Raw genomic sequence first — 27,197 nt, forward strand, 5'->3', positions numbered from 1 at the left:
TAGGGGGTCAGAGAGTGGAGTGTATAATATTTGCAGACAACATGGCTGTTATGGCAGAGAATGCAAGAGAGATGGAACAAATGTTAGGTGATCTAAACACAAAAGCTGGCCAGAGTGGCCGTGCGGATCTAGGCGCTACAGTCTGGAACAGCGAGACCGCTACGGTCGCCGGTTCGAATCCTCCCGCGGGCATGGATGTGTGTGATGTCCTTAGGTTAGTTAGGTTTAAGTAGCTCTAAGTTCTAGGGGACTGATGACCTCAGTAGATAAGTCCCATAGTGCTCAGAGCCATTTGAAGCATTTAAACACAAAATTAGAGGAACATGGAATGAAGTTCAACAAGAAGAAAATGAAAAGCATGGTAATTGGAGGAAAGGGGAGAAAATGCCATATGAAAATATGAGGGGAAGAAATAGAGCAAGTGAATAACTTAAATTACGTGGTAAGTGTAATAATGGATTATATGTATTGCTCAACAGAAATTAGGAAAAGAATTGCAATGGCAAAAGAAGGATTCAAGAGGAAACAGAAATTACTTTGCGGAACACAAACAAAGATCCCAGGAAAAGATTTGCCAAATATTACATCTGGAGAATGGTGTGGAGACCTGGACGTTGAGGAAGGAAGATAAAAGAAGATTGGAGGCACTAGAGATGTGGATATGGTGAACGACGGAAAAGTGAAATTGGAAGACCGAGTAAGGAATGAAAAAGTATTAAGAAGAGTTTAAGAAGAAAGAAACATGCTGAAAGTCATGAGAATGAGAAAATGGAAATGGACTGGACTTCGTTTGAGGAGGGACTGTTTATGGAAGGAAGGAATAGAAGGAATTGTGGAGGGAGAAAGGGGAAGAGGAAAGAGAAGACATCAAATGCTGGGCAATATCAAAGGAGACGCATATTCAGAGATGAAAAGACAGGGTACGGACAGACAAAAGTGGAAGAGGCCCAACCCATGACAAGACCTGCCTTAAAGCAGAATACCATACTACTACTCGCATCACTCCTATAAAATGATCGTCAGCAAAGGAAAATATCTCTTGCAAGGAAAAAGACAAATGCATAGTAGCGGCGTTTAACATGTGAAATTACACGTCATGCTGCACTGACTCCGTTAACAGGACAACTGTCAAACAAGTGTATACATAGAGATTGCACTGCCTCACAAACACCTGTTTATAACTTAGAATCACTGCAGTTATGAACCTGTAGACTCGATTTATGTCCAAGATGGGACAGAGAAATGGAGTACATCATATACATCTTCGTTCGTCTAGAAGAGGGTGTTAAAATAACAAAGTTTAGTCAGTACTTACACTTATTATGTAAAAACGATTTTTCCTATAAATTTCTAACTATGTTATAGGCCATTTTAATTGTTTTAATTCTGATGACGCCACTCTTAGAAGTGTTGAAAACTGGTCAATAAGACTAAAAATAATAGTGTCCGAGACCTCATTTGTTGAGATTTTAATTTTGTGTTAAAGTAAGTTTTCCATCGAAGGACGTGATTCATCACACATGTGTTCGAAGTCCTCTGCTGTCAGTGGTGTGGAGACATTCGCTGTTAAAGGTTATAGGTAGAGAGTGCTCTAAGTCACACACAGGACATGGAAATATATACGAGTCGATTGCATGCTATACCACATAATTGATGCACCCTGAGAAAAAATGGTTAAATGCGTGATAAATGCCCTGCAGCAACATCTGTCTCCTCCTAGAATGCAACATCAGTCTACCATTAAATCATACCTCGTTACAACACCTCACAACTGTGCACCCCATTTCCTTTCTGTCATCGTTTAAGGTAGATCCACGTCAGTTTAGAGGCAGATCGTTCCCTTGTCCAGGAAAGCATCAAAGACAGGACTCTGCTTGTATGTACCACTATTATGTCAACAGGCATACAGTAGAATTCTGTTACAAAACAATGAAGTGACTGTTCTACAAGGTGTCTGGTAGCTGACACCACAAGGTTGTCATTGGTGTAGAGTAATGAGCAGTATATTGTAAATACTCTTGTTTAAGGTTTAAAAGGCTTAAACAGTCTTGAATTCTGTAGTTGTATAATACAGACTCCCAGCTGGTAATACATTGCTCTTTAGCTAAGGACGCTTTTGAAAACCTTTATGGTTTTGTGGTCAGACCTGGGCTTGCGATCTGACATATATAAAATTGTTACCCTACATTTAAACATTCAGTCCAAGCCATTTTATCGCTGGCGATGAAAATTGACTGTTTGCCTGGTTCCCAATGCTTCCACGTCAACTTTAAGACTTTTCCTGCACCATGCAGAAGACATACAAGTACTCCCTCATTCGCCCTAAATTTTCCTGCATTTTGTCGTATCTTATCTCAATTAATACGTATTTTCCGCCAATTTTCGTAATTTATCGATTTATATCACTTCTGCCCATGCGATCAGGACATCACTTCTTGGCACGTACTCTAAAATTGCTTGTAGATTTAGTACAGTTGTCAACTCCTGCACAAATGCACTATTTTTTCTGGTCAGATGGTATTATGGTATAGCATAGCACTCTCCTCAAATGCATCCAGTCACTTCTAGCCTCATATTCTACTGCTGCAAGGTATTTCCTCTGTTTTCTGTCTGTCTGTGTCTGTGTGTGTGTCGTGAATGGCTCCCATGACCCAGACTGAATCTAAGTTAGTGTTCGAGTGTGGATCCAAAATGCGTTATATCCGGAGCAATGTCTGGATGCAGATCCATAATACGCCACGTCAGGGATAAGGTTTCAAGGTGGACACTTTTTAGGATAGCGATGCCACCTGCGTTTGGGCAGAAGTGACGTACAATCGATAAAATTACGAAAATTGACGGAAAACAAGTATAAATTAAGGGAAAATACGCCAAACTTCGGGGAAACTGAGCGCAAATGAGGGAGTACCTGAATGTCTTCAGCTTGGTGCGGAAAAATTCTTGTACATGTGGACGAGTATATCACTGCAAGAGGAACACGAGAAAAAGTTGTCATGGAGACATAGGCCACTATCGAAGTAACCATTTTTCGTCGACAGCTATAAGACGGCTGGAACAGAATGTTTTAAGTGCAAGATCATCAAATGGTAGAGTAACAAATTTATATATGTCTGATCATAAGTCCAGGTGTGACCCAATAGTGATCAGCAACCAACTTCTAGGTTTTTATAAAGTGTACTTAGCTAAAGAACGTTGTATTACAAACTGGAGCCGGTCGCTGTGGCCGAGCGATTCTAGGCGCTTCAGTCTGGAACCGCGCGACCACTACGGTCGCAGGTTCAAATCCTGCCTTAGGCATGGATGTGTGTGATGTCCTTAGGTTAGTTTGGTTTAAGTAGTTCTAAGTTATAGGGGTCTGGTGACCTCAGATGTTAAGTCCCATAGCCATTTGAACGAACTGGAGGACTACGGTATGTAATTACAGAGTGGATCGCGTGTTTGACCCTGTGGAAGACTGTACAGGTGTTTTAAGCCCTAACAGACAGTATATCCAATGTGCTGCTCTGAACTCTCTACTAACCCACAGCCATGCATTGTCAGCTGCCAAATACTATACAGAACATTTGCAACATAGTTTCTCAACAAAATTCAACTGCCTGTCTATTGAGGTAATAGTGATACATTCAAGCAGTTTGCTGTCTTCGAAGCTTTCTTGGAAAATAAAACCATCTGCCTCTACATTGACGTGGATCTGCGTTAAAGAAAGCTAGAAAGCAGTTGGAGTGATCGGTTGAGAGGCGTTTAACGAGGTATGAGTTAATGATAGACTGATGACACATTCTAGAGAGAGGGAGATGTAGCTGCAGATCATTTATCACGCATTTAACCATTTTTTATCAGTTGTGTCGCATAAACTGCGGTCGACTAACATACATTTCTCTTTTCTGTGTGTGACTCAGAGTGCCAGCTACCTTCAGTCATTAAAGGCAAACGTCTCCATACCACAGTCAGCCAGAACTTCCAGCGCATGTTTGATGAATCATGTCTATCAAACCGATGGGAAACCTATTTCGGCATCCTCCTCTAGACAAACTAAAATGTATGCGAAGTACTCCATTTCTCTGCCCGATCTTGGACACAAACAGAGTCTTCAGGTTCATAACTGCAGTGATTCTAAGTTACTGACAAATGTTTGAGAGGTACTCCAAACCCTATGCATCCATTGCCTTGACTGTTGTCCTCTTTATTTGGCTAGTGCAGCAAGGCCTGTAATTTCACAAGTCAAACAACGCTGCTATGCAGATTCCGCGAAGGAGGCATTTTCTATTGACGATAATTTTACAGGACTGATGCGAGCATAGTTTCATTTGTGAAATGTAGTTCGTTGTGAGCAGTTTTCAGTTTACACCTCCAGAATGCAATATTGTGTATGTACCACAAAGAATATATGTTTTCCTTTGGTGTAGAAGGAAGCAGTTTTCACATGTTAAAGTCTGTCACCTAAGTGACTGGTATAGAAAATTTGCAGGTTGGATGTATGTCAGATGCTGGGGATATATGTTTTGCATTAAAGTATTAAGACCATTGCACTCTGCATGACTAATATTTCGGAAACAACATTGGTGTAGCATTATAGCTTATTTAAGTGCAGAGCCCCTAAGCGACGTCACAGAGCGCCACGTTTTTACACCGTTACAGAAGACGGTTGTAGGTACCTATGAGCCAAATTTAAAACCTATGCGTCGCATTTGAGACAGTTACGGGGATTCGCAAAAGTGATCCACAAATTTTATTGCGCAGAACACTAAGGAGAGTTGAAACTCTGGGGATGAAGCCTGTCGGCAGCAGGCGTGAGTCTGTTCGCCTGGATGCCGCCAGCGATGCTGATGTGGCAGGTGTGGCTGCGTTCTTCAGACCAGGGCCATGAGTTCCGCCTCGGTTACGTCAGCAGACAAATTCAACTACATTGCTTGGGAAGAGGCATAGCTGCAAGTGCTTGCCTTCGTAACGTCAACGCTTTGCTTCATTGCATATCGGGCACGAGTTCCTACCCTCCATTTATTCTTCAAGACAACCTATACAATCCCCCTAGGTTGTTTACATTAGGTTGTTACAGCCTATATATTCAGTACAAAACATAAATACTTATCAATCAAACATAAAAACAAAGTAACATGGAACTTTATAAAATGATAATTATATGGAAGCGAATTACCCGTTTCAAGCGAAAGACAATGTATCCACCTTGGTGCTTCAGGTATGATGTTTCAAAGCCAAACAGAGCAAAACCGATGATCAGACAAGCTCGGGAACGGTGATGGGTTTAACATTCGTTGCTGAAGGAAAATTTTGTAATCGGTAGAACGAATAGCAGTAGACGTCCGCGTTCCCGGGTTCGATTCCCGGCGGGGTCAGGGATTTTCTCTGCCTCGTGATGACTGGGTGTTGTGTGATGTCCTTAGGTTAGTTAGGTTTAAGTAGCTCTAGGGGACTGATGACCATAGATGTTAAGTCCCATAGTGCTCAGAGCCATTTGAACCATTTTTGAAGCAGTAGACGCTGTATGAAAATACGGAAATGTCTGAGAGTAACAAATAAGTGAGAAGCGCCACAACTACCACAGACCTACAAACTCAGGTGATGGTGAGTTGATGACGAGCATGATTATGATGGTGCGTTGACAATACTGGAAATATCCATTTTAAACTACATCAGTGCCAGGAGTGAGGTATTCTTTGAAATTAAACACATATACTTAGATGTTCTGTATGTCCATCCCTTTTTGCTGGAGAACTTTGGGACCACGGCCATTCAGTGTTGTAAGAAAATGGAATTCCTACAGCCGTTCTCACGATCTTATTTATTGTGTAGCTACCAGTTTCGGCACTTCAGCGGGCCGCCTTCAAGCCTTAGGTAATGCTGAACGGGTTATCACGAACCATATATACGCTGCATCAGTAGCCAACTTAACTGGTTTATACCGACTCTCTGTAGCCCTGATGGTAACACACCAACCATCAACTGCTAATTAATTGAGGTTACAGACAGTCTGCGTAAACCAGTTACGTTGTTGATTAATGCAGCATATATATGGTTCGTGATAACCCTTTCAGCATCAATCAAGGCCTGAAGATGGGGCACTGGAGCGCCGAAACTGCTAGCTACACAGCAAATAAGGGCGGCTGTAGGCGTTTCATTTTTTTACATGTACATATCGTTGGACCACTGGACACTGTGAGAAACCTCCATCCATTAATGAACCGTCACTGAGAAACTGGTTTCACATGTGGAGAGTCTTCTGAGACTGTGCCCATGAATATTCCCTGTCGATTCCACCTTACCGTTTCTTCCGTCTTGTTGTCTTGCACTAAGCACTTGTAGCATGTGTGAGGTGTACGTCGGGAACACTCACCTGGTACTTGGGGTCGTCTGGATGGATGGCCAGAGGCTCCCCAGGAGGTCCAGGTGGTCCCTGAGGACCCGGGAGGCCTGGCGGACCCTCTACACTGTCTCCAGGAGGACCCTGGAACAAGCCAAACGGAACATTACAGCTCCTCCTCTAGCGGCACAAATGAAACTACACTAACAGTGCACACGCAAAAGTCATCCACCGTTAGTAATTTTACAATATCTTTTAGTTTCATGCAGAGTATAGTTTCAAAAAGCACTGGACAATACGCATAAAACAGAAGTACGGCATTTCTGCACGAGAAACACTCTCTTTTGCTTCTCATGAGTCGTATAGCCGGTCTGGTCGGACGCAACATGATCCCTTCTACTATGACAACCTCTTCACCTCAGAGTATCAGTTACACCCAACGTCTTCAGTTATTTTTACTTATTTTATTTACACGTCAAGTTCCGTAGGACCATTTTGAGGAGCAAATCTCCAAGGTCATGGAACTTGTCAGTACATGAAATTACAACATAAAAGAAATAACAGATAAAGATAAAAGTTTATGAACCCGAAAAAAGTCAGACCGAAAGTTTAAGTAAACGAAATCAACAATCCAACAAGAAACCAGCTTAATTATTCTAGGAACTCCTCGACAGAACAGAAGGAATGACCAATGAGGAAACTGTTCAGTTTCTATTTGAAGGCGCGTGGATCACTCTACGATTTTTCAATTCGAGTGGTAGCTTCTTGAAAATGGATGCAGCAGTATACTGCACACCTTTCTGCACAATAGTTAAAGAAGTCCGATCCAAATGCAGATTTGATTTCTGTCGAGTATTAACCGAGTGAAAGCTGCTTATTCTTGGGAATAAGCTAATATTTGCTATTTGGGAATTAGCAAATATTTGTTGAATATACGCCAATCTCTGTCCACTTCCACAATTTTTGGCCTGCACGACTCCCTCTAGTTCCACGGACACTATTATCCATTGCCTTAACACTCTGTTCTATCGGCAAGTCCCTTCTTATTAGTATTCCCCAAATACCAGTTTCGTATCCAGTTCTGCCGACAAAGATACTTTTAAATCTACACGGACTGCTTTAGAACAAAATAAATACTACAGAACGAGCAAACCTAAGTCATCTATACAACCTTTTTTTTGGGGGGGGGGGGGTGTCTTCTGAGTGGTTTGACGCGGCCCGCCACGAATGTCTCTCCTGTACCAAACACTTCATCCCAGAGTAGCACTTGCAACCTACGTCCTCAATTATTTGTTGGATGTATTCCAATCTCTGTCTTCCGCTACAGTTTTTGCTCTCTACAGCTCCCTCTAGTACCATGGAAGTCATTCGCTCATGTCTTAATAGATGTCCTATCATCCTTCCCCCGTCCCCTTAACAGTGTCTTCCACATATTACTTTCGTCTCCGATTCTGCGCAGAATCTCCTCATTCCTTACCTTACCAGTCCAACTAATTTTCAACATTCGTCTGCAGCACCACATCTCAAATGCTTCCATTCTCTTCTGTTACCGTTTTCCCACAGTCCATGTTTCACTACCATACAAAGTTATACTCCAGACGTACATTCTCAGAAATTTTTCTTCAAATGAAGGTCTATGTTTGATACTGGTAGACTTCTCTTAGCCAGGAACGCCCTTTTTGCCTTTGCTAGTCTGCTTTTGATGTCCTCCTTACTCCATCCGCCATTACTTATATTACTGCCTAGGTATCAGAATTCCTTGACTTCATCTACGTCGTAACAATAAATCCTGATGTTATGTTTCTCACTGTTCTCATTTCTGCTACTTTTCATTACTTTCGTCTTTCTTCGATTTACTCTTAATCCATATTCTGTACTCATGAGATTGTTCATTCCATTCAACAGATCGCGTAATTCTTCTTCACTTTTACTCTGGACACAATGCCATCAGCGAATCGTATCACTGATAGATATCCCATCACCTTGAATTTTATTTTCACTCCTGAACCTTTCTTTTATTTCCAACATTGCTTCTTCGATGTACAAATTGATAGTAAGAGCGAAAGATTACATCCTTGTCTTACACCCTTTTTAATCCGAGTACTTCATTCTTGGTCGCTAATCTTAATATTCGGTCTTGGCTCTTGTACATATTGTATATTACCGGTCTCTCCCTATAGCTTAGCCCTATTTTTCCAAGAATTTCGAACATATTGCACCATTTTACTACCCTATAAAGACAAAGCGTTGTTTCCAAAAATCTCCAATCATTCTTGTCTGATTTACGTCAAATTTTTACACGATACTCTGGTAAACATTCAGGTCATAGGTTTTATATATAGGAGAAACATCGTTGGTAAAAATTACGACGAGTTCTTGATCGATTTACTTCAGATTTTTGCACTGTAATTTAGTAAACGAAACTTGGTTAGCGAATATCACTAAAAATTCTCGACTGACTTACTTCATATTTGTACATGATACTCTAACGCACATTTGGAGTGAGATAAGCTATACACTTTTTGAAACAACAATGTAATGATTTACTATAATAGCTGACTGTGGGGAAGTCACCTTCAGAATTTGAAAGAGAGTATTCCAGTCAACAATGTCAAAAGCTTTTTCTAAGTCTACAAATACTTGAAACGTAGGTTTGCCTTTCCTTATTCTACCATCTAAGTCGTAGAGTCAGTATTGCCTCCTGTGTTCAAACATTTCTACAGAATTCAGACTGGCCTTCTCCAAAGTTAAGGCGTGACTTATTAAGCTGATAGTTCGGTAATTTTCACACTTGTCAACACCTGCCTTCATTGGGATTGGCATTATTATATTCTTCTTGAAGCCTAAATCTATTTCACCTGTCTCATACACCTTGCTCACCAGATGGAAGAGTTTTGTCATGCCTGGCTCTCCCAAGGCCGTCAGTAGCTCTAACACAATGTTGTCTACTCCCGGGGTCTTGTTTCGACTTCGGTCTTACAGTGCTTTGTCAAACTCTTCACACAATATCATAGCTCCCATTCCATCCTCATCTACGTCCTCTTCCATTTACATAATATTGCCCTCAAATACATTGCAATTGTATAAACCGTCTATATACTCCTTTCACCTTTCTGCTTTCCCTTCTTTGTTTAGATATAGATTTCCATCTGAGCTCATGATATTCATACAGGTGGTTCTCTTGTTCTCTAGCCATCCCTGCTTAGCAATATTGAACTTCCTGTCGATCTCATTTTTGAGACGTTGGTGCTCCTTTTCGCCTGTTTTATTTACTGAATTTTAATATTTTCTCCTTTCATCAATTAAATTCAATATCTCTTCTGTTACCCAAGGATTTCCATCAGTCTTCAGCTTTTTAGCTGCTTTCATGTCATAAATTGCAGTAAAATCAACGAAATGAAGCAGGATCTCACACATCGACATCACATAGGAATAACATAACAAACATAAAAAATTCGATTGAAAATGGGAATAATTTCCCGAAAGGTGTCGTACGAAAAATAAAATATAAAAATATTGTGACTGGTGGCAGATGAGTTATTTATAAACAAACCTATAACCTTCCATGATTCTTAAGCCAAATTTTAGCTATGATTATGTTATGCTCTGTGCAAAATTCTACCAGGCGGCCTTATCTTTCATTCCTTACCCCCATTCCATATTCACCCCCTACGTTGCTTCTCTTCCTTTTTCTACTATCGAATTCCAGTCCCCCATAATTCTCCCTTCAGTAATTTCTCTCAGCTCATCATATATTTCTTCAATCTCATCGTCATCTGCGGAGCCAGTTGGCCTATAAACTTGTGCTACTGTGGTAGGCATGAGCTTCGTCTCTATCTTGGCCACAATAATGCTTTCACTATGCTGTTTGTAGCAGCTTACCCGCACTCCTATATTTTTATTCATTATTAAACCTCCCTCTACATTACCCCTATTTGATTTTGTATTTATAATCCTGTATTCACCTGACCAGAAGTCTTGTTCCTCCTGCCACCTAATTTCCATAATTCGCATTATATCTAACTTTAACCTATCCATTTCCGTTTTTTAATTTTCGAACGTACCTAGCCAATTAAGGAATCTGACATTCTACACTCCGATCTGCAGAACGGCAGTTTTCTTCTCCTGATAACGACTTCCTCCTGAGTAGTCCCCGCCCGGAGATCCGAATGGGGGACTATTTTCCTTCGGAATATTTTACCCAAGAGGACGCCATCATTATTTAACCATACAGTAAAGCTGCATGCCCTCGGGAAGAATTACGGCTGTAGTTTCCCCTTGCTTTCAGCCGTTCGCAGTACCATCACAGCAAGGCCGTTTTGGTTAATGTTACAAGGCCAGATCAGTCAATCATCCAGACTGTTGCCCCTGCAACTACTGAAAAGACTGCTGCCGTCTTCGGGAACCACACGCTTGTCTGGCCTCTCAACGGATACCCTTCCGTTGTAGTTGCACTTGCGGTACGGCTATCTGTATCGCTGAGGCACGCAAGCCTCCCCACTAACGGCAAGGTCCGTGGTTCATGTGACTGAAAGATATTAAATCAGTTCCCTATATAACAATAATTCTATGTCTACTCCCACACTGCACAAACCACTGTGAATCGCGTACCAGAGGGTACTTCTGATTGTACCAGTTATTATAGTTTCTTAACATTCCATTGACGTATGGAGCGAGGGAAGAACTATTGCTTAATCGCTTCACTGTGCGCTATAATCAACTTAAACTGTCCTCGCCATCCCTATGTTACCGGTAAACGGGGGCTGTACTACATTCCCAGATTCATCCTTTAAGGCTGGTTCTCGAAATTAACTAACCAGTCTTCCTCGGAAATAGTTTGCCTTGACCTCAAACCGACTACCAGTTCTGCTTCATCAGAATCTTCGTGACACTATACCACTGCTCAAACTAGCCTGTGAGCACTGGGGCTGATCTTGTCTGTATACGTTCAGTATTCCCTGTTAGTCCTACTAGGGACTGATCCCACACACTTGAACAGTGTTGTAGGATAGATCGCACGAGTCTTTTGTAAGCAGTCTCTTCTGTAAACTGACAGAATTTCCCTAGTAATTAGTGAACCGAAGTTTGCCACCTGATTTTTTTACGGCTGAGCCTATGTGATCATCCATTTCATACTGCTTCGCCCAGGTATTTATATAAGTTGACCGATTCCACTTGTGACTCGTTGCTGTAGTAGTCGCAGGAAACATCGCTGTTTTAGTTTCGTGATGTGCATAAGTTACACATTTTTAAACATGTGAAGCAAGTTGCCAATCTTGGCATTACTTTGGATTCTTATTAAGATATAAATGAACATTTATCTGTTTTTTCCCACATAGTACTTCATAACTATATCATCTCCATAAAGTCTGAGGTTACTAAAATATTGTCTGCAAGATCATTTCGGTACAATATTAACAGCAGGGGTCCTAACACACTTCCCTCGGGCACATTAGAAGTTCATGTCAACTCTCAGCACTATAATTGTCCATGTGTAGATGCCAGAACCCCGCTACACTGGTTTCAGGAGCACAATAGTGAACTCACGTTGCTATCTCGGGGACCAAATCCTATGGCACGTAATCGGGCGCCATCACCTAGTACGCAGATCAGCGGGCCCTTATTCACGCGTGTTACAAGACTGATGCGTAGACATCTCATGCAAAATACCTCCACAAACCTACCAACAAAGTACCGGATCCTTGATACGTAGAATCAGTGACGTATTTCGACCAGAGACGGAGAAACGAGCTACTGTGGAGGTGGTCAGTATATTCTTGCTCATCAGTGTATAATATAATGAATACTCACACGCTACGTGTTCAGCTGCCACATTTCTCACCCTATGAACTACCTCTACTGGCCAGCGGCCGATGCGTTGCCAGCTGACTGCCATAACGACCAGCAGTAAAGACCACCGGTTAGCGCGGGAGAAAAGAATTAGGTGCTTGTTCACATGCTCTGTATCGTCACTGGATTAATTTTCCTTATGTGCGTTCTTATTCTCCAAGTATTTATCCAGGCGTTTTCTAAAGTAACTCGTTTTGGAGTTTAGACTTTGAAATCCTATGTAGAGGCGAATTAGCTATACTACCGTTGCTGTTGAACAGCTGTATAAAACCTATAAAAATCGTTTTACTTACCGGAGAGCCAGGGTCCCCCTTCTCGCCCTTTGGTCCCGGTAACGGGAAGCCTGAAACACAGAGAAGGTTGTTTGGTGCAGTGCCACTTCAGACATCTATGCAGAGTACAAGAATAATAAAAAGTAGCTGGTGGGTTACATGCACTGTGTAAATTGATATAGAGACGCTCCCTGTCCGAAACACATTTTTATACTAGGTGGTTGTAATGAAAATGCAGTTACAGAGATCCAGTGTGGGCTGCAATTATGGTATGGCAGCGAAACTTGGTAGATATGCTAAGGCATTAATGCGGAATCTATTTAAGCTAGAAAAAGTTAGTTCTAATTTTAGTCACCAGGTGCAAATCTGACGCTGCGAATGCAAGAAAACCGAACAGAAATGTTTCCATACGTAATGGATTTCTAAAGGGGAGAACATGCCAAATAAGCGGGAATCACGTAGTATTGATTTTGCATAAGACGTCGCTAACACGATTTGTTCAACGTGAGCACAGGAGACATCTACAAGATGCTGCATCCATAAAACGATATAATCCAGTTGCTCGCAGGAGTTCTGCTGGAACCTGATCAACGTGTTCCTGTATGTCAGGTAGGGAGCGAACGCGACCCTGGTAAAGTCGTTTGTTAAGTGGTCTCAGAGCCAAAAGTGGCGTGTATTCAGATAAAGTGATCTTGCAGGCTGTGCATCTAGAAAACTTGTGGAGGTAACACATTCGTGGAAGGTTGCATTAAGGAGATGTCCCACTGGGCGAGTGACGCGAGGTGTTGCCCAATCTTGAATGAAAACAGTGGTTACCACACAGCTGCGCTCTTCCAAAGCAGGCATCAAATGGTATACAGGGAGATCCTGATAACATTGTAAGACGTTGTGGTCCCCTGGCCTTCATTGCTCACATATTCCGCCCTCCCAATCATATTCCGCACATCAAGACGCTTCATTCGAAACCAAACTCGATAAGATAAAGTCAATGTTGTATGAATTCATGTAAACGATATGCAAATAACTAACAAATCGCAAGTGCGCACCGTGGTTGAAATACTCGAGGCTGGCGTACACACACACATTCCAGACACGGCAGTCACAGGAGCTTCTAGTTTGGGAGAGCAACCGCACGCCAGGAGGCCAGTCCCCCACCCATCTACGTCGGCCGGTGACCGCCCGTAGAGCAGACAGCGTTTGCCCGAGTGAAAGGACGACCCCGCGTTCGGTTTAAAAGCAAATTCCGCTACATTCTGTGGGAGCGCCCAAGCTACGCATTCTTTACAAATATAGCACGTAGTTTCACAGATTTTCACAGGGAGACAGCAAACACCAAACGCCGATTCTACAGATTTCCGGTCTGGTCGCCTTAAACGAAACGTCATTCTCCCGTTTTAGAAGAGCAATGCTGATTGGCAGACGATATTTCTGTCTCCTTGAGCTGAAGGAGTAATGGAACAGACCGAAAGATATACCTCTTCACGTGTGGCGTGGAGAGGGGCGGTTTCGTTGTCGCTCTTGGAGCGATAACACGTAACGAGAGTGTGCGCGCTCGTATGTGTACCCAAAAAGTGAGGAACAAGTCTCTCCTCAGTACTTCACTGGGAGAGCATCTCTGTCGAAAGCAAATCGGAGTGCTAGTCTATACTGAGTCCTTGCAATCCTCGTTCACTGTTTTGGACACCACACTTATTGTGCGGTGTGAATGGACAGAGTTATAGTTAAACGACTGCGAGCGAATTTTTTAGTGGCATCGCGGTGGACTGGTTATCTGACCAGTGTACCACGCCAATAGTTAGACTAGGGCCGAATAGGAGTCTTTGACATCATCAAGGCGTAGGGAGAGTTTGATTGGCGAATGTCAATCCAGATAGAACGAGAGTTATCTTATTTGTCAGCAGCGAGTGGCACAGACAGCAGTCATCACAGCTTACAGTATTGTGCGCTACAGCTCTTGCGAGCCCCATATTTCCTCCACAACAGTACACTTCACTGCATTTCGCACGTGACAGCCTCGACCGTACCTAGCAACATTCTAAAGGATAATTATTCAAGTTGAGTAGGCACGCCTCTCAGCCATTCTGCCAAGTCAATAACAATCTTAAGGTTTGTATAGAAATTTCATTAGCGAATCCTATCCTTAAGAGGTAACTTCACATTCCGAAAAGAACCAGGATATAACGTGTTCGTTTCATAATTAAAAGTGCCATTGTGATTTTCTCAGAATTTTTGCAAAATAAATAATAATTTTCGTTAGTTTCATGTTTTTCTTACACTAACTGGCACTACTCCAGTACCCAAGTATCCCACTAGTTAAGTAAGAAATTTTGTGAATTTTTGTGTCATTTCCTTACAGCGGATGACTCCAGAAGATATTTATTGCTGAAAGTTTTTCAGGCATTTCTCTGTAGAACGTTAGGAGCGTCTGTCTGACTTCTGTAGTAGTTGGAGGGTGGAAATTGCATCTTGCAGGAGCCACAGGGAAAAGGGTACATCTCAGATTAATCCGTTGTGCAGAATGACAGAATATCAATCCCACGCCGCTCACAACACGCAGACTTCACCGTGCACCTGACGGGTCGCCTGGGCATATTCTCTGCAAAGAAGACCGGACTGAGAATGCACACGACACAGGTAGTTTAACAGTACCCTAAACTCTGCAGTCCTGTGTATTCACTGCACCCTGTAGTGTAAAATGTGCCTTGCAATCCACAGAATATCGCCGGACCACAAGTCGTCAACCTCTATCGGTGCCAGAAACTTAAGAGCAAATTCAGAACGTTGCTGCTGATCGTGAGGTATCAGTTGCTGAGCCCTCTGGATGAAGTACAGATGGCAAAACTTCCCGTACTGTTGGCAATGGGACTGATAATTGCCGTGACACAGCACGTGCTCTAGCACTACCCGGGCCACCGAGTACAGGGTCAGCTGCGCAACAGCGAACTCGTCAATAGCTTTTACCGGCAGAGGGCGGTCTCCTCTTGCACGTTGTACACCAAGTTCACCCGTGTTTTCGAATGTCATTACCATCTTCTTAGAACATTTAATGAGTCAGATGTCTCCTCAGACTCTGAGTCGGCGATACTCTCACAATGAAGCACATAATTGCTGCCGTTCACACACAACAGTTTCACTAACAGCGCACGGTCTCACTTGTAGGCAACCATATTGTTCGCCCACGTTATGGCTTCTCAAACGACAGCGTGGATGTCATACTATGATATTAACGGGCATAGTGCTAGATTTGCACTAAGTAGCCAAAATTGGATTTTTTGTTAACAGCGTAAATCCGTTCCGCATTAGCTCATCACCAAATCCACTACATTTCCCTTTCATACGATGATTACAGCAGACGCTGGAACTCCATGAATAGCTACATTTAAATTATAACCACCCAGTATGTATGGTCATATTATGCGAACAGGCAGAAATTTTCCGAACTGAAAAGCGCCACAAAGTGCAAAGAACAACATAAATCTAGTGCATTACGGTTCTAGGCGCTTCAGTCAGGAATCGCACGACCGCTACGGTCGCAGGTTCGAATCCTGCCTTGAGCATGGATGTGTGTGATGTCCTTAGGTTAGTTAGGTTTAAGTAGTTCTACGTTCTAGGGGACTGATTACCTCCGCTGTTAAGTCCCATAGTGCTCACAGCCATTTTTCTAATGCATTTAACACTGAAAGAGACACTAGTCAGTAATAATAACATCATACAATAATGATACACTGAGATTTGCACAATGAAAAATCGTCGTGGAATCATGGTGCTTGGCCTAGTACACTAAACTTTCTACTTGATTCAACAGTTTTTCCTTTCAGTTTTATAGTTTATAGTAACCAATTTAATAATTTCTCCTTCTCTTTCCTCGTTCCTTACTCTGTGTTAGGCATTTGCAAGCTACAACCTCTTCTTCAGTGCTCCTATTGTCTGTCGTTAGTTTCTCTTTGATCTCTTCGCCAGTTTCTTTGCCTGCTTATTGTTCTTTTCCCTGTCGTTCGATAGTTAATTATTGTTTTAGGCGTTCCATTTTGATCCTTTTCGTCAAATTATTTCACCATTTATTTCCACAGTCTTTGATCTGTTCATGCATGCTTTTAAGACCTAATTTCTGTCTAATTCTTTTACACCTTCTCATACCAGACAGTTCTTAGTTTCTCTTCTCAAAATCCTCATTCACGCAGCATGTGTAGTTCATTAAATTTACATCAACAACATACACTCCTGGAAATTGAAACAAGAACACCGTGAATTCATTGTCCCAGGAAGGGGAAACTTTATTGACACATTCCTGGGGTCAGATACATCACATGATCACACTGACAGAACCACAGGCACATAGACACAGGCAACAGAGCATGCACAATGTCGGCACTAGTACAGTGTATATCCACCTTTCGCAGCAATGCAGGCTGCTATTCTCCCATCGAGACGATCATAGAGATGCTGGATGTAGTCCTGTGGAACGGCTTGCCATGCCATTTTCACCTGGCGCCTCAGTTGGACCAGCGTTCGTGCTGGACGTGCAGACCGCGTGAGACGACGCTTCATCCAGTCCCAAACATGCTCAATGGGGGACAGATCCGGAGATCTTGGTGGCCAGGGTAGTTGACTTACACCTTCTAGAGCACGTTGGGTGGCACGGGATACATGCGGACGTGCATTGTCCTGTTGGAACAGCAAGTTCCCTTGCCGGTCTAGGAATGGTAGAACGATGGGTTCGATGACGGTTTGGATGTACCGTGCACTATTCAGTGTCCCCTCGACGATCACCAGTGGTGTAAGGCCAGTGTAGGAGATCGCTCCCCACACCATGATGCCGGGTGTTGGCCCTGTGTGCCTCGGTCGTATGCAGTCCTGATTGTGGCGCTCACCCGCACGGCGCCAAACACGCATACGACCATCATTGGCACCAAGGCAGAAGCGACTCTCATCGCTGAAGACGACACGTCTCCATTCGTCCCTCCATTCACGCCTGTCGCGACACCACTGGAGGCGGGCTGCACGATGTTGGGGCGTGAGCGGAAGACGGCCTAACGGTGTGCGGGACCGTAGCCCAGCTTCATGGAGACGGTTGCGAATGGTCCTCGCCGATACCCCAGGAGCAACAGTGTCCCTAATTTGCTGGGAAGTGGCGGTGCGGTCCCCTACGGCACTGCGTAGGATCCTACGGTCTTGGCGTGCATCCGTGCGTCGCTGCGGTCCGGTCCCAGGCCGACGGGCACGTGCACCTTCCGCCGACCACTGGCGACAACATCGATGTACTGTGGAGACCTCACGCCCCACGTGTTGAGCAATTCGGCGGTACGTCCACCCGGCCTCCCGCATGCCCACTATACGCCCTCGCTCAAAGTCCGTCAACTGCACATACGGTTCACGTCCACGCTGTCGCGGCATGCTACCAGTGTTAAAGACTGCGATGGAGCTCCGTATGCCACGGCAAACTGGCTGACACTGACGGCGGCGGTGCACAAATGCTGCGCAGCTAGCGCCATTCGACGGCCAACACCGCGGTTCCTGGTGTGTCCGCTGTGCCGTGCGTGTGATCATTGCTTGTACAGCCCTCTCGCAGTGTCCGGAGCAAGTATGGTGGGTCTGACACACCGGTGTCAATGTGTTCTTTTTTCCATTTCCAGGAGTGTAGATATTGAAACATATCGAAGATAACCTCCAATTTCACCATAAGCCTGTATTTATTATTATATTAACATTCTCTTTTACTCATGAACAGCTTCTCGTTGCTGACAATGATGACACCAGTCAAAAATCCGTCTATAAATTAAATATTTTGCTTAAGAACTACAGCTTGACAATCTAGCCCCAAAAAATTAAACTAACAGTTTATAAATGCCCAAATAGGTCTATAGGAAAATTGTAATAAATGACCAAAGAAAAGAGAGAGTGATTGAATTCGAGTTCTCCGATAACAAGGAAAGGACAAACCAAAGAAACTGCAAGATTAAATTGCATTAATGCGATTGTGTAGAGAATACGGAATAAATAAGTGAGGAAAGAAAACCCAGGAAAGAAGTTCTAAGTTCTAGGGGACTGATGACCTCAGATGTTAAGTCCCATAGTGCTCAGAGCCATTTCAATCAGAAAAATCAACGGTTTCGGATCGGGACTGCATATCTCCATAAAACAGAACATTTAATTACGATTATGCAGCAACAATTTTGAATTGTGAAAGGCCACTAAGTAGGCGCAAGAACTAGAATATAAATTTTTTTTAATCATTATTCACCAAACATCAAGTATTTTCCTGTTGCGTAGCTGCAGGGACCGTGCAGGCACAGCCATAGAACGAGAGGCGCCCATAAAAGTGGAGTTCGGAAGTTTTCCCGGAGAGACACTTCCGCGAAATTAGTTTAATACCTGAGGAGCCTGAGTCTCTTGCTCGGACAGGCGGCTTATCTCTGGTAGCACACAGGCACAGTAACAAATTGTGCAACGTAACACACCTGTTACTTGGAGTTGGTTTTAATATCTGTTGAACGGTTGGAAAAACTGCGATAAGTCACTTTATAAGTCAGTTCATTTTGCATTTACTAATTTGAAGCTGTTATGCTCACAATCAGACGAGCTCTAGGATATGTTGACATGTGGCAGTTTGGTTATGATTTAGCGAATCCAACGAATGTGAATGCAAAACAACCTGCTTGTGGCCACAGACTGATCTGTAGTTTAGGATGAGGTCTAGGTTAGATTGGAAGGTGACAGAGAGTCTGGTTAAGAGTTCGCGAAGCCACGAATGTGACTGTCCATCCGTACAGCTGTCACTAACACCACGTGAGAAAGGTAACAGCAGGAACTCCATCTCTGTCTCCAACGAAACTGACACGGCAAATGATTCGTGAGATAAAAATTGGAAAGTCATTGGAGATAAGGCGATTGGATAAGACATGCTCCAATGGTAATAGCTACTACTACTGATAATAATTTGATTAACTGGCTTGTGTGTGCACAGTCCAATATCAAAAAATGAAATTTACTGAAGCGCCAAAGAAACTGATATAGGCATGCGTACTCAGATACAGAGATATGTAAGCAGGCAGAATACGGCGCTGCGGTCTACAACTCCTATATAAGACAACAAGATTTTGGTACAGTTGTTAGATCGGATACTGCTGCTACAATGGCAGGTTATCAAGATTTGAGTGAATTTGAACGTGGTGTTATAGTCGGCGCACGAGCGATAAGAGACAGCATCTCCGAGGTAGCGATGGTGGGGATTTTTCCGTACGAGCATTTCACGAGTGTACCGTGAATACAAGAAATAGGGTGGAAGATCAGATCTCCGACATCGCTGCGGTGGAAAAAAGATGCTGCAAGAACGGAACCAATGACGTCCGAAGAGAATCCTTCAGCGAGACAGAAGCGTAACCCTTCCGCAAATTGCTGCAGTTTTCAATGCCGGCCATCAACAAGTGTCAGGGTGCGAAACATTCATCGAAACATCATCGATATGGGCTTCCGGAGCCGAAGGCCCATTCGTGTACTCTTTATAACTGCACGACACAAAGCTATACGCCTCTCCAGGACCCGTAAACATCGACACTGGAGTGTCAATGACTGGAAACATGTTGCGTGGTCGGAAAAGTCCCGTTTCAAATCTTATCGACTGGATGGACGTGTTAGGGTATGGAGACAATCAAACTATGGACCCTGCTTGTCAGCAGGGTACTGTTCAAGGTGGTGGAGAGTCTGCAGTGGTGTGGTACGGGTACAGTTGGAGTGATAAGGGACGTCTAGATACGACTCTGATCGGTGACACGTTTGTAAGCAGCCTGTCTGATCACCTGCATCCATTCATGTCCATTGTGCATTCCGACGGACTTGGGCAATTCCACCAGGACAATGCGACACCCCACGCGCCCGAACTTGCTACAGTGTCGCTCCAGGTACACTCATCTGAGTTTAAACACTTCAGCTGACCAGCAGACAACCCAGACATGAACATTATTTAGCATGTTTCCGATGCCTTGCAACGTGCTGTTCAGAAGACACCTCCAACCCCTCGTACTCTTACGGATTTATGGACAGCCCTGCAGGATTCATGGTGACAGTTCCCCCCAGCATTACTTCAGACATTAGTCGAGTCCATGCCACGTCGTGTTGCGGCAGTTCTGCGTGCTATGCAATATTAGGCAGGTGTACCTGATTCTTTGACTGGTCAGTGTATATGAAATGATGAAGCCACATTATATTAATAGCACAATATGCCGTGGACTACTGTGTGGTGATAGTAGGCTTTTAAGGCATGCGAGGTGCTGGGGCAAGCAGTGTATTTAACACTAAATTCTAGAATCTACATATGTAAATGATGCTCTAAGCCCCCCCCCCCCCCCTATTCTAACTCCGACTTTTGCTGTTGCACATGGATTAAAAAATATACGCAAACTGACTGTAATCAACCCTGCAAGTGGAGTAGAAAAGGGTTTGGCACCTGCAATAATTTAATTTGATAAATAAGTTAAATAAAGGAAGGTTTCATTAACGTAGTGAGAAATGATGGGTTGCTCTACCGATTAACAGAATGAAAGTTCTGTCCAAAATAACAATATGATTTATTAAGACTAAACACAAAATAATAAACAAAAACACATGAAACACTTATAATACATCAAATTGGCTCAAATTGGATACTCAAACAAACGCTGCGAAGGTGAAGTTGTCCCTAAACTAGATTGTGAGGTTTATGACGAAGTGGTATGTGGAGCCAATTCCTTGCCACTCAAATCTTAAGAGAGACACACAGCTAACCCAACATTAATTGCTGCTACTCAAGACAGAACAATGTTAGAAAAAGACGAACAGGCGCGCTCTGCTGAGCTCTGATTATCACCTAGGAAACTCCCTATCTGCCGGTGCTGCGGACATACATTACCAAACTGTCTTCTTAACTGCCAGAACACGATCTGGCGCACCTGAGGCGATGGCTGGTTGCTTCGACGTCCTCGACCGAAAGGCGAGAGCCGACTCTACACAAGAGCACCCGTACAGGCCGAACACACAACATTCCCGCCCCCACGACAGTGGCCGTGGTAAAACGTTCCAATCAGCAACACGAAAACCGGCGGAAAATTCCACTCTATTGCCGGAGCACTACCATTCCACCAATGGAGATTCTTGGCGCCAATTTCTACGCTGATTTTGCTACGTCACGGAGCTATGCCCTGAGCAAGCCAATCGCAGTTACTATTTTGCAGAAAGCGCGGGAATTTTCCCGCCACAACTGCCTGGGTACACAAGTCATTCCCACGCCTCGCTGGTAGCCCGCCAGAAAGTGTTTTCGCTAAGTTTCTGCGAAGTAACGGAACCTCTAGCCCAGCCGCTACTTCAGGCCCTGGCGGGCGTGTCTCTTGACAGTGTCGGCGTCTGGAAAGCATCCACTCGACTGCCTCACACCCGTCGGCTTAACCCTCTCGAGATCAGATGAGCCCGCCTGTCACCGGACCACCTGGGTGACGAGAGACGCTGCGTGGGAAGTCCGCGTGTGAAGGAATAGCAACTTTTCACCGCATGCAATTAGAGACGAAAATCGTAAGATAGAAATATGAGAGGGGGCTCATGCCACCTCTCAGGCAATCCTTTTTTCTATTATGTGACGTGCGTGACTTAACAGAGGTGCACAAATTCACAATGGAATCTTACATAGCAAACAGCAACAGAGAACACGCCTCCATTACTATCGGGTAGTAAGCACCTCTTTCCCTGTAGCTCAACCAGAGGATTAGACGCCTGAATAGGCTTTCTCGAATTGGTCAACATCCGCCGGACCTCAGACCCAAGGACTACTCTAGTATCCAGGCCAGAAGAGGGTGTAAAATTGTAAACAGGTAAATCGGTAACAGGCATATGATAAGCAAGTATTGCGGGGTAACTAAGTGAAAAAAAAAGAGAGAGAGTGCTTGGAGTCAAAACAATGGGCACACACTACGGAAGCACCCACCACAGGAGCACAAACAATTGTGCCACGTTCGAATGCACTCACTATTAGACACAAAACTGATCCGACCACGACCGACACTTGCAACGTCAATACGGACATTGCACGGGTGCCGTTCGTAGTCGAATACAACATCACAACCTGCAGGCTTGGCTACAATTTGTATTCATGTTGAAGCATGCATTTCTCGCCACGTTTCCGTATTTTTGTCCACCCCCAGTGTCCTTTTCTGCCAGTCCGATAAATTTTCTCCTAGACGTGATAACTGTTGTAAAATTTCGCTTATGAAATCCCCTGACTTCTACAACCATCCCCACTACAACTCACTTACTTCTCTCCGTTGATTAACTCGAAACAGGAAACGGGTCTATGGCAGGTCTTCCCGAAATTAAAGCTTTTGGGAGTCACTCAAAAATAAGGAAGAAAAAACTATTTCCACAACTGTGCTCACGTTTTAACTGGTGGGGTGTTGGGACCTCCCATCAGGCTGCAAGAATTGGGCCTACCGACTAGCTGTTTTGAGATTGTGCAGAAACTGTTAGTAACAGCTGGTGATAAGCATTGTTCGGTGATCTAGCAAGCTGCTCAGCCAGTCACGGCATGAATCTGCTAAGAAGTTTGGCGCACAATGATAACACAATCCTGTGTTTCTACCACGATTCGGAGTGCAGAGTGAGAAACTATCGAGTGAATGGTGTCGAAGTGTCGGCTCGAATTGTTTCGATCCGAAAATAATCAACAGTAGATATCTTAGTAACAAATACGAGGTTAAATCTCTCGAAGCAAAGACAGTAGAGAGCGCTGTAGCCACAGTTCGGTGCAGTACCGGGACCGTCGATGTATAGGACGTGTGTGCAGATAGATAAAACTCCAACATTGGGGCTTCTCACCAAAAAAGACAAAATATAACGCAACGTTCCTGCAACATGGGTTTGTTTCTATTTCCATAAATACTAATGTCAGACCTACATGCCTGCTTTCTAATGCATGTGTTTACAAGTTAAAGCCTGAAACCTAGTATATTAAAAGATATCCCTATGAATTTCCTTGAACGGTTTCCTGTCCCACTAAACCTGTAAACTTGTTTAAACGGCTTTCGGAATCTCGCAACATTTAAAGAATGTCTATACAATTTCTGCAAACAGGTATAAAAGAAGCCCTTAGAAACATTCTGAGAAATCTCTCACTTAAATACAAAACCTAAGAAACGATGTACTAAAGGCGAAGACCTTGAGTTAGCAGTGTCTTTTCTTCTATGCCAGGATATACCAGACGTATTAAGAAAGATTCTAAACACAAGTGATACATGCCCCTCGAAAATTAGTAGTGACTAGTTCGAGGGATGGTAATAAAGTTTTCATACTCGTCTCCAAACCACATCCACTTCTACAGTTGCAGTTGATCACATAGCTTCTCTCAAGCTTTAACTGACCTAAGCAACCGATGACTCACTCACTCACTCACACACACACACACACACACATACACACACACTTGTTGTTGTTGTTGTGGTCTTCAGTCCTGAGACTGGTTTGATGCAGCTCTCCATGCTACTCTATACAGTGCAAGCTGCTTCATCTCCCAGTACGTACGGCAGCCTACATCCTTCTGAATCTGCTTAGTGTATTCATCTCTTGGTCTCCCTCTACGATTTTTACCCTCCACGCTGCCCTCCAATACTAAATTGGTGATCCATCGATGTCTCAGAACATGTCCTACCAACCGATCCCTTCTTTCAGTCAAGTTGTGCCACAAACTCCTCTTCTCCCCAATTCTATTCAATACCTCCTAATTAGTTATGTGATCTACACATCTAATATTCAGCATTCTTGTGTAGCACCACATTTCGAAATCTTCTACTCTCTTCTTGTCCAAACTATTTATCGTCCATGTTTCACTTCCATACATGGCTACACTCCATACAAATACTTTCAGAAACGACTTCCTGACACTTAAATCTATACTCGATGTTAACAAATTCCTCTTCTTCAGAAACGCTTTCCTTGCCATTGCCAGTCTACATTTTATATCCTCTCTACTTCGACCATCATCAGTTATTTTTCTCCCCAAATAGCAAAACTCCTTTACTACTTTAAGTGTCTCATTTCCTAATCTAATCCCCTCAGCATCACCCGACTTAATTCGACTACATTCCATTATCCTCGTTTTGCTTTTGTTGATGTTCATCTTATATCCTCCTTTCAAGACACTGTCCATTCCGTTCAACTGCTCTTCCAAGTCCTTTGCTGTCTCTGACAGAATTACAATGTCTTCGGCGAACCTTAAAGTTTTTATTTTTTCTCCATGAATTTTAATACCTACTCCGAATTTTTCTTTTGTTTCCTTTACTGCCACACATACACTTAAGCCATCTCAAATGATGCATATTCGTCTTCACAGAGCACAAACTTGTACTATAATTTTGCGGTCATTTACGCTTTGTATTGATGTAAGTGTAGTCCCTTTTCGTACATTTTATATCTTCTCCCCTTCACTCAAATTCCACATTTTCTCTGTACTACAATCTCTCAACCTGATTTACTTAACCCTCGCAATATCAAGGGTGAGGGGCATGGTAAGTAAGTCACATACACAGTTTGAAAATATTGTAATCTAGTCATGTATTTTCCATTTTAAAATTATGAGAAAATATTTATGTTTCTAGTGTCAGCTGCATTGGGACATTATATAGAATCAGCAGTGACGAGTGAAAACATGTACCGGATAAAGATTCAAAGCCGGGATCTCCTATTTATTCAGCATGTGCGTTAACCACTGCACAATCTGGGACACAGTGTTAGCGCAGCTGTGCGGACTGTCTGGGCACGCCTGACGGCCGACCCGCATTCCCACGCAGCGCCACCTGTCCGCTGTCCGCGTCCATTTCTCAAATACTAGCTACTCTGGGACTCCGACAGCAAATCTAACGTACTTGTGCATCCACATTTAAAAAGTTGGGTCCATTGCCCATCTAGGCGAATCAGTTATCTGAAGGTGTGGTATCTGTTCTTTTGGACGTGTCCGAAAGGACAGACACAAGACATTCACTTGTTTTAATTTTTTGTTGTTGGGCATGAAGTGTCCCCTATCCCCCATCCCGTCTCCCACCCCCAGCCCCACCTCCCTTGGTAGGACACATTAATGCACAACGTTTTCGTATTGGTAGGGTAAATACAGAAGATATTCACTTTCAACTGGTTTATTATTACTCATTGTGTAAACTCTAGGCCAATGCTGTTGTGTCTTCAAACAGTGGTCTCCCTCACCCCCTTTTCATAATGTAAGAAGACAAACAACAATAACCTTCTGACGACACGATCTTTGTATCAGAATTTAGAGACCCTGTAGTATTTGTACTGAAACAACTCCCTCAACATCAAAAGGTAATATTTTTCTCAATGCAGATGTATAACCAAATAGTAATTAGAAGCCACTAATTTATACTATCATGTTTGGAACATAGCATGAATTACGAGCTTTCGATGTGGGAGTTCCTACCTTGCATCATGTCCAAATATTATGCACAGCTGGTAACAGTATACTTTTCAGTCTTAAATCTTGTGCATTGCTGTCTTTATCGACGGAATTGTTACCTAACAATGGTCTAATAGGCCAACAACCAAGGCAACCAATCAGACTGATTAAACATTACTGCAAAAAACTCAATTTTTTACACTTTACTGTCAAAAACTGTTATGCAACGTAGGCAGTTGATGTACAGAAAATAATAATTAGATAATTTTTCACGATAAAGGATGACAGCCAAAAACAGTTGCAGGATAAAAATTTATTAAAATTTCTTGACCAAGGTTTCGGTACATATAAATATACCTTCATCAGAAGTAAAAAATCTGAAATTACATCAAGTAATGGAGATTAATAAAACAATTGTGCCAAAGGCGTCGTCAATAATTGAGACATCATTCTCCATTAGTACATTCATCGTGAAGAATTTCAACAGTTGCTGTTGCAGCCATGTTTAAAATCTTGATAATTAGATAAATTAGACCAGCATGTATGTTATTTACCTTCACCATGGAACCATGACGCCATAGAGACTGAGTTCAGTTTTGTATTTTGTGACTTTAAGCCTCGTAAAATCGTAAAATACAGGAAATACTCTCTCTCTCTCTCTCTCTCTCTCTCTCTCTCTCTTTTTTCTCTCCAGGCTTAACTTTGTACATTGTGAGGCACCTAATCTACAACTGACTCATCCATTTTGAATATCATTGACACCACATTGTTCTAATCTGTCAGTCAGTTTAGATTCATGGCCAAAGAACCATTAGGTCATTAGAACCAGTTTTGTTGTCCGGACTGAACAATGGAGAAGTAAATCTAAAGTGTCCTATTCAAACAGCCAACCACAGCAAGGATTTTAAACCCTCCTCCCCTCCTATGCAAATCCAGTGTGCCAATCTCAGAGGAACCTCTAGAAGTATAAGAAGGAGAGGTAGAGGAGCAGTTTGGGATTAACACAGCCTCCTGACTATAGAAAGCCGCAACCCTCCCTCCACTGCACTTGTTCCTACTCCATCTCCTGCCCTCTACCACAGTTACCCATGACTGGAAACTGCGCCTGCTTCTACTCCAGCACCTGACCTGTGCTGAAGTTACCACATATTGGGAGGACCCCCACCCCTCCAACATGCCTGCCCCTCCTCCAGTATCTGCCCCATAGTGCAGTCACCGCAGACAGGAATGCCCCTACCCATCCAGTGCGCCTGTTCCTACTCCAGCCCCTGCCCTGTACCACAGTCACCACGCACTGGGGTGGCCCCACAGTTCACCCAGCTAAACAGCAGCCAGC

At 43.3% G+C, this 27,197-nt stretch overlaps 1 protein-coding gene across 1 annotated transcript in view; it reads right to left on the bottom strand.

Moving 5' to 3' along the window:
- Positions 1-27,197, bottom strand: part of LOC126474854 (collagen alpha-1(XVIII) chain-like) — a 513,154-nt gene that overhangs the window by 461,651 nt on the left and 24,306 nt on the right. The window contains exons 2-3 of the mRNA XM_050102334.1: positions 12,463-12,512; positions 6,353-6,463 (exon numbers count right to left, since the gene is read on the bottom strand). Of these exons, the coding sequence (XP_049958291.1) occupies positions 6,353-6,463; positions 12,463-12,512 (161 nt within the window). The remainder of the gene's footprint in view (positions 1-6,352; positions 6,464-12,462; positions 12,513-27,197) is intronic.

This window comes from Schistocerca serialis, chromosome 4, assembly GCF_023864345.2.
Source record: "Schistocerca serialis cubense isolate TAMUIC-IGC-003099 chromosome 4, iqSchSeri2.2, whole genome shotgun sequence".
NCBI lineage: Eukaryota > Metazoa > Arthropoda > Insecta > Orthoptera > Acrididae > Schistocerca > Schistocerca serialis.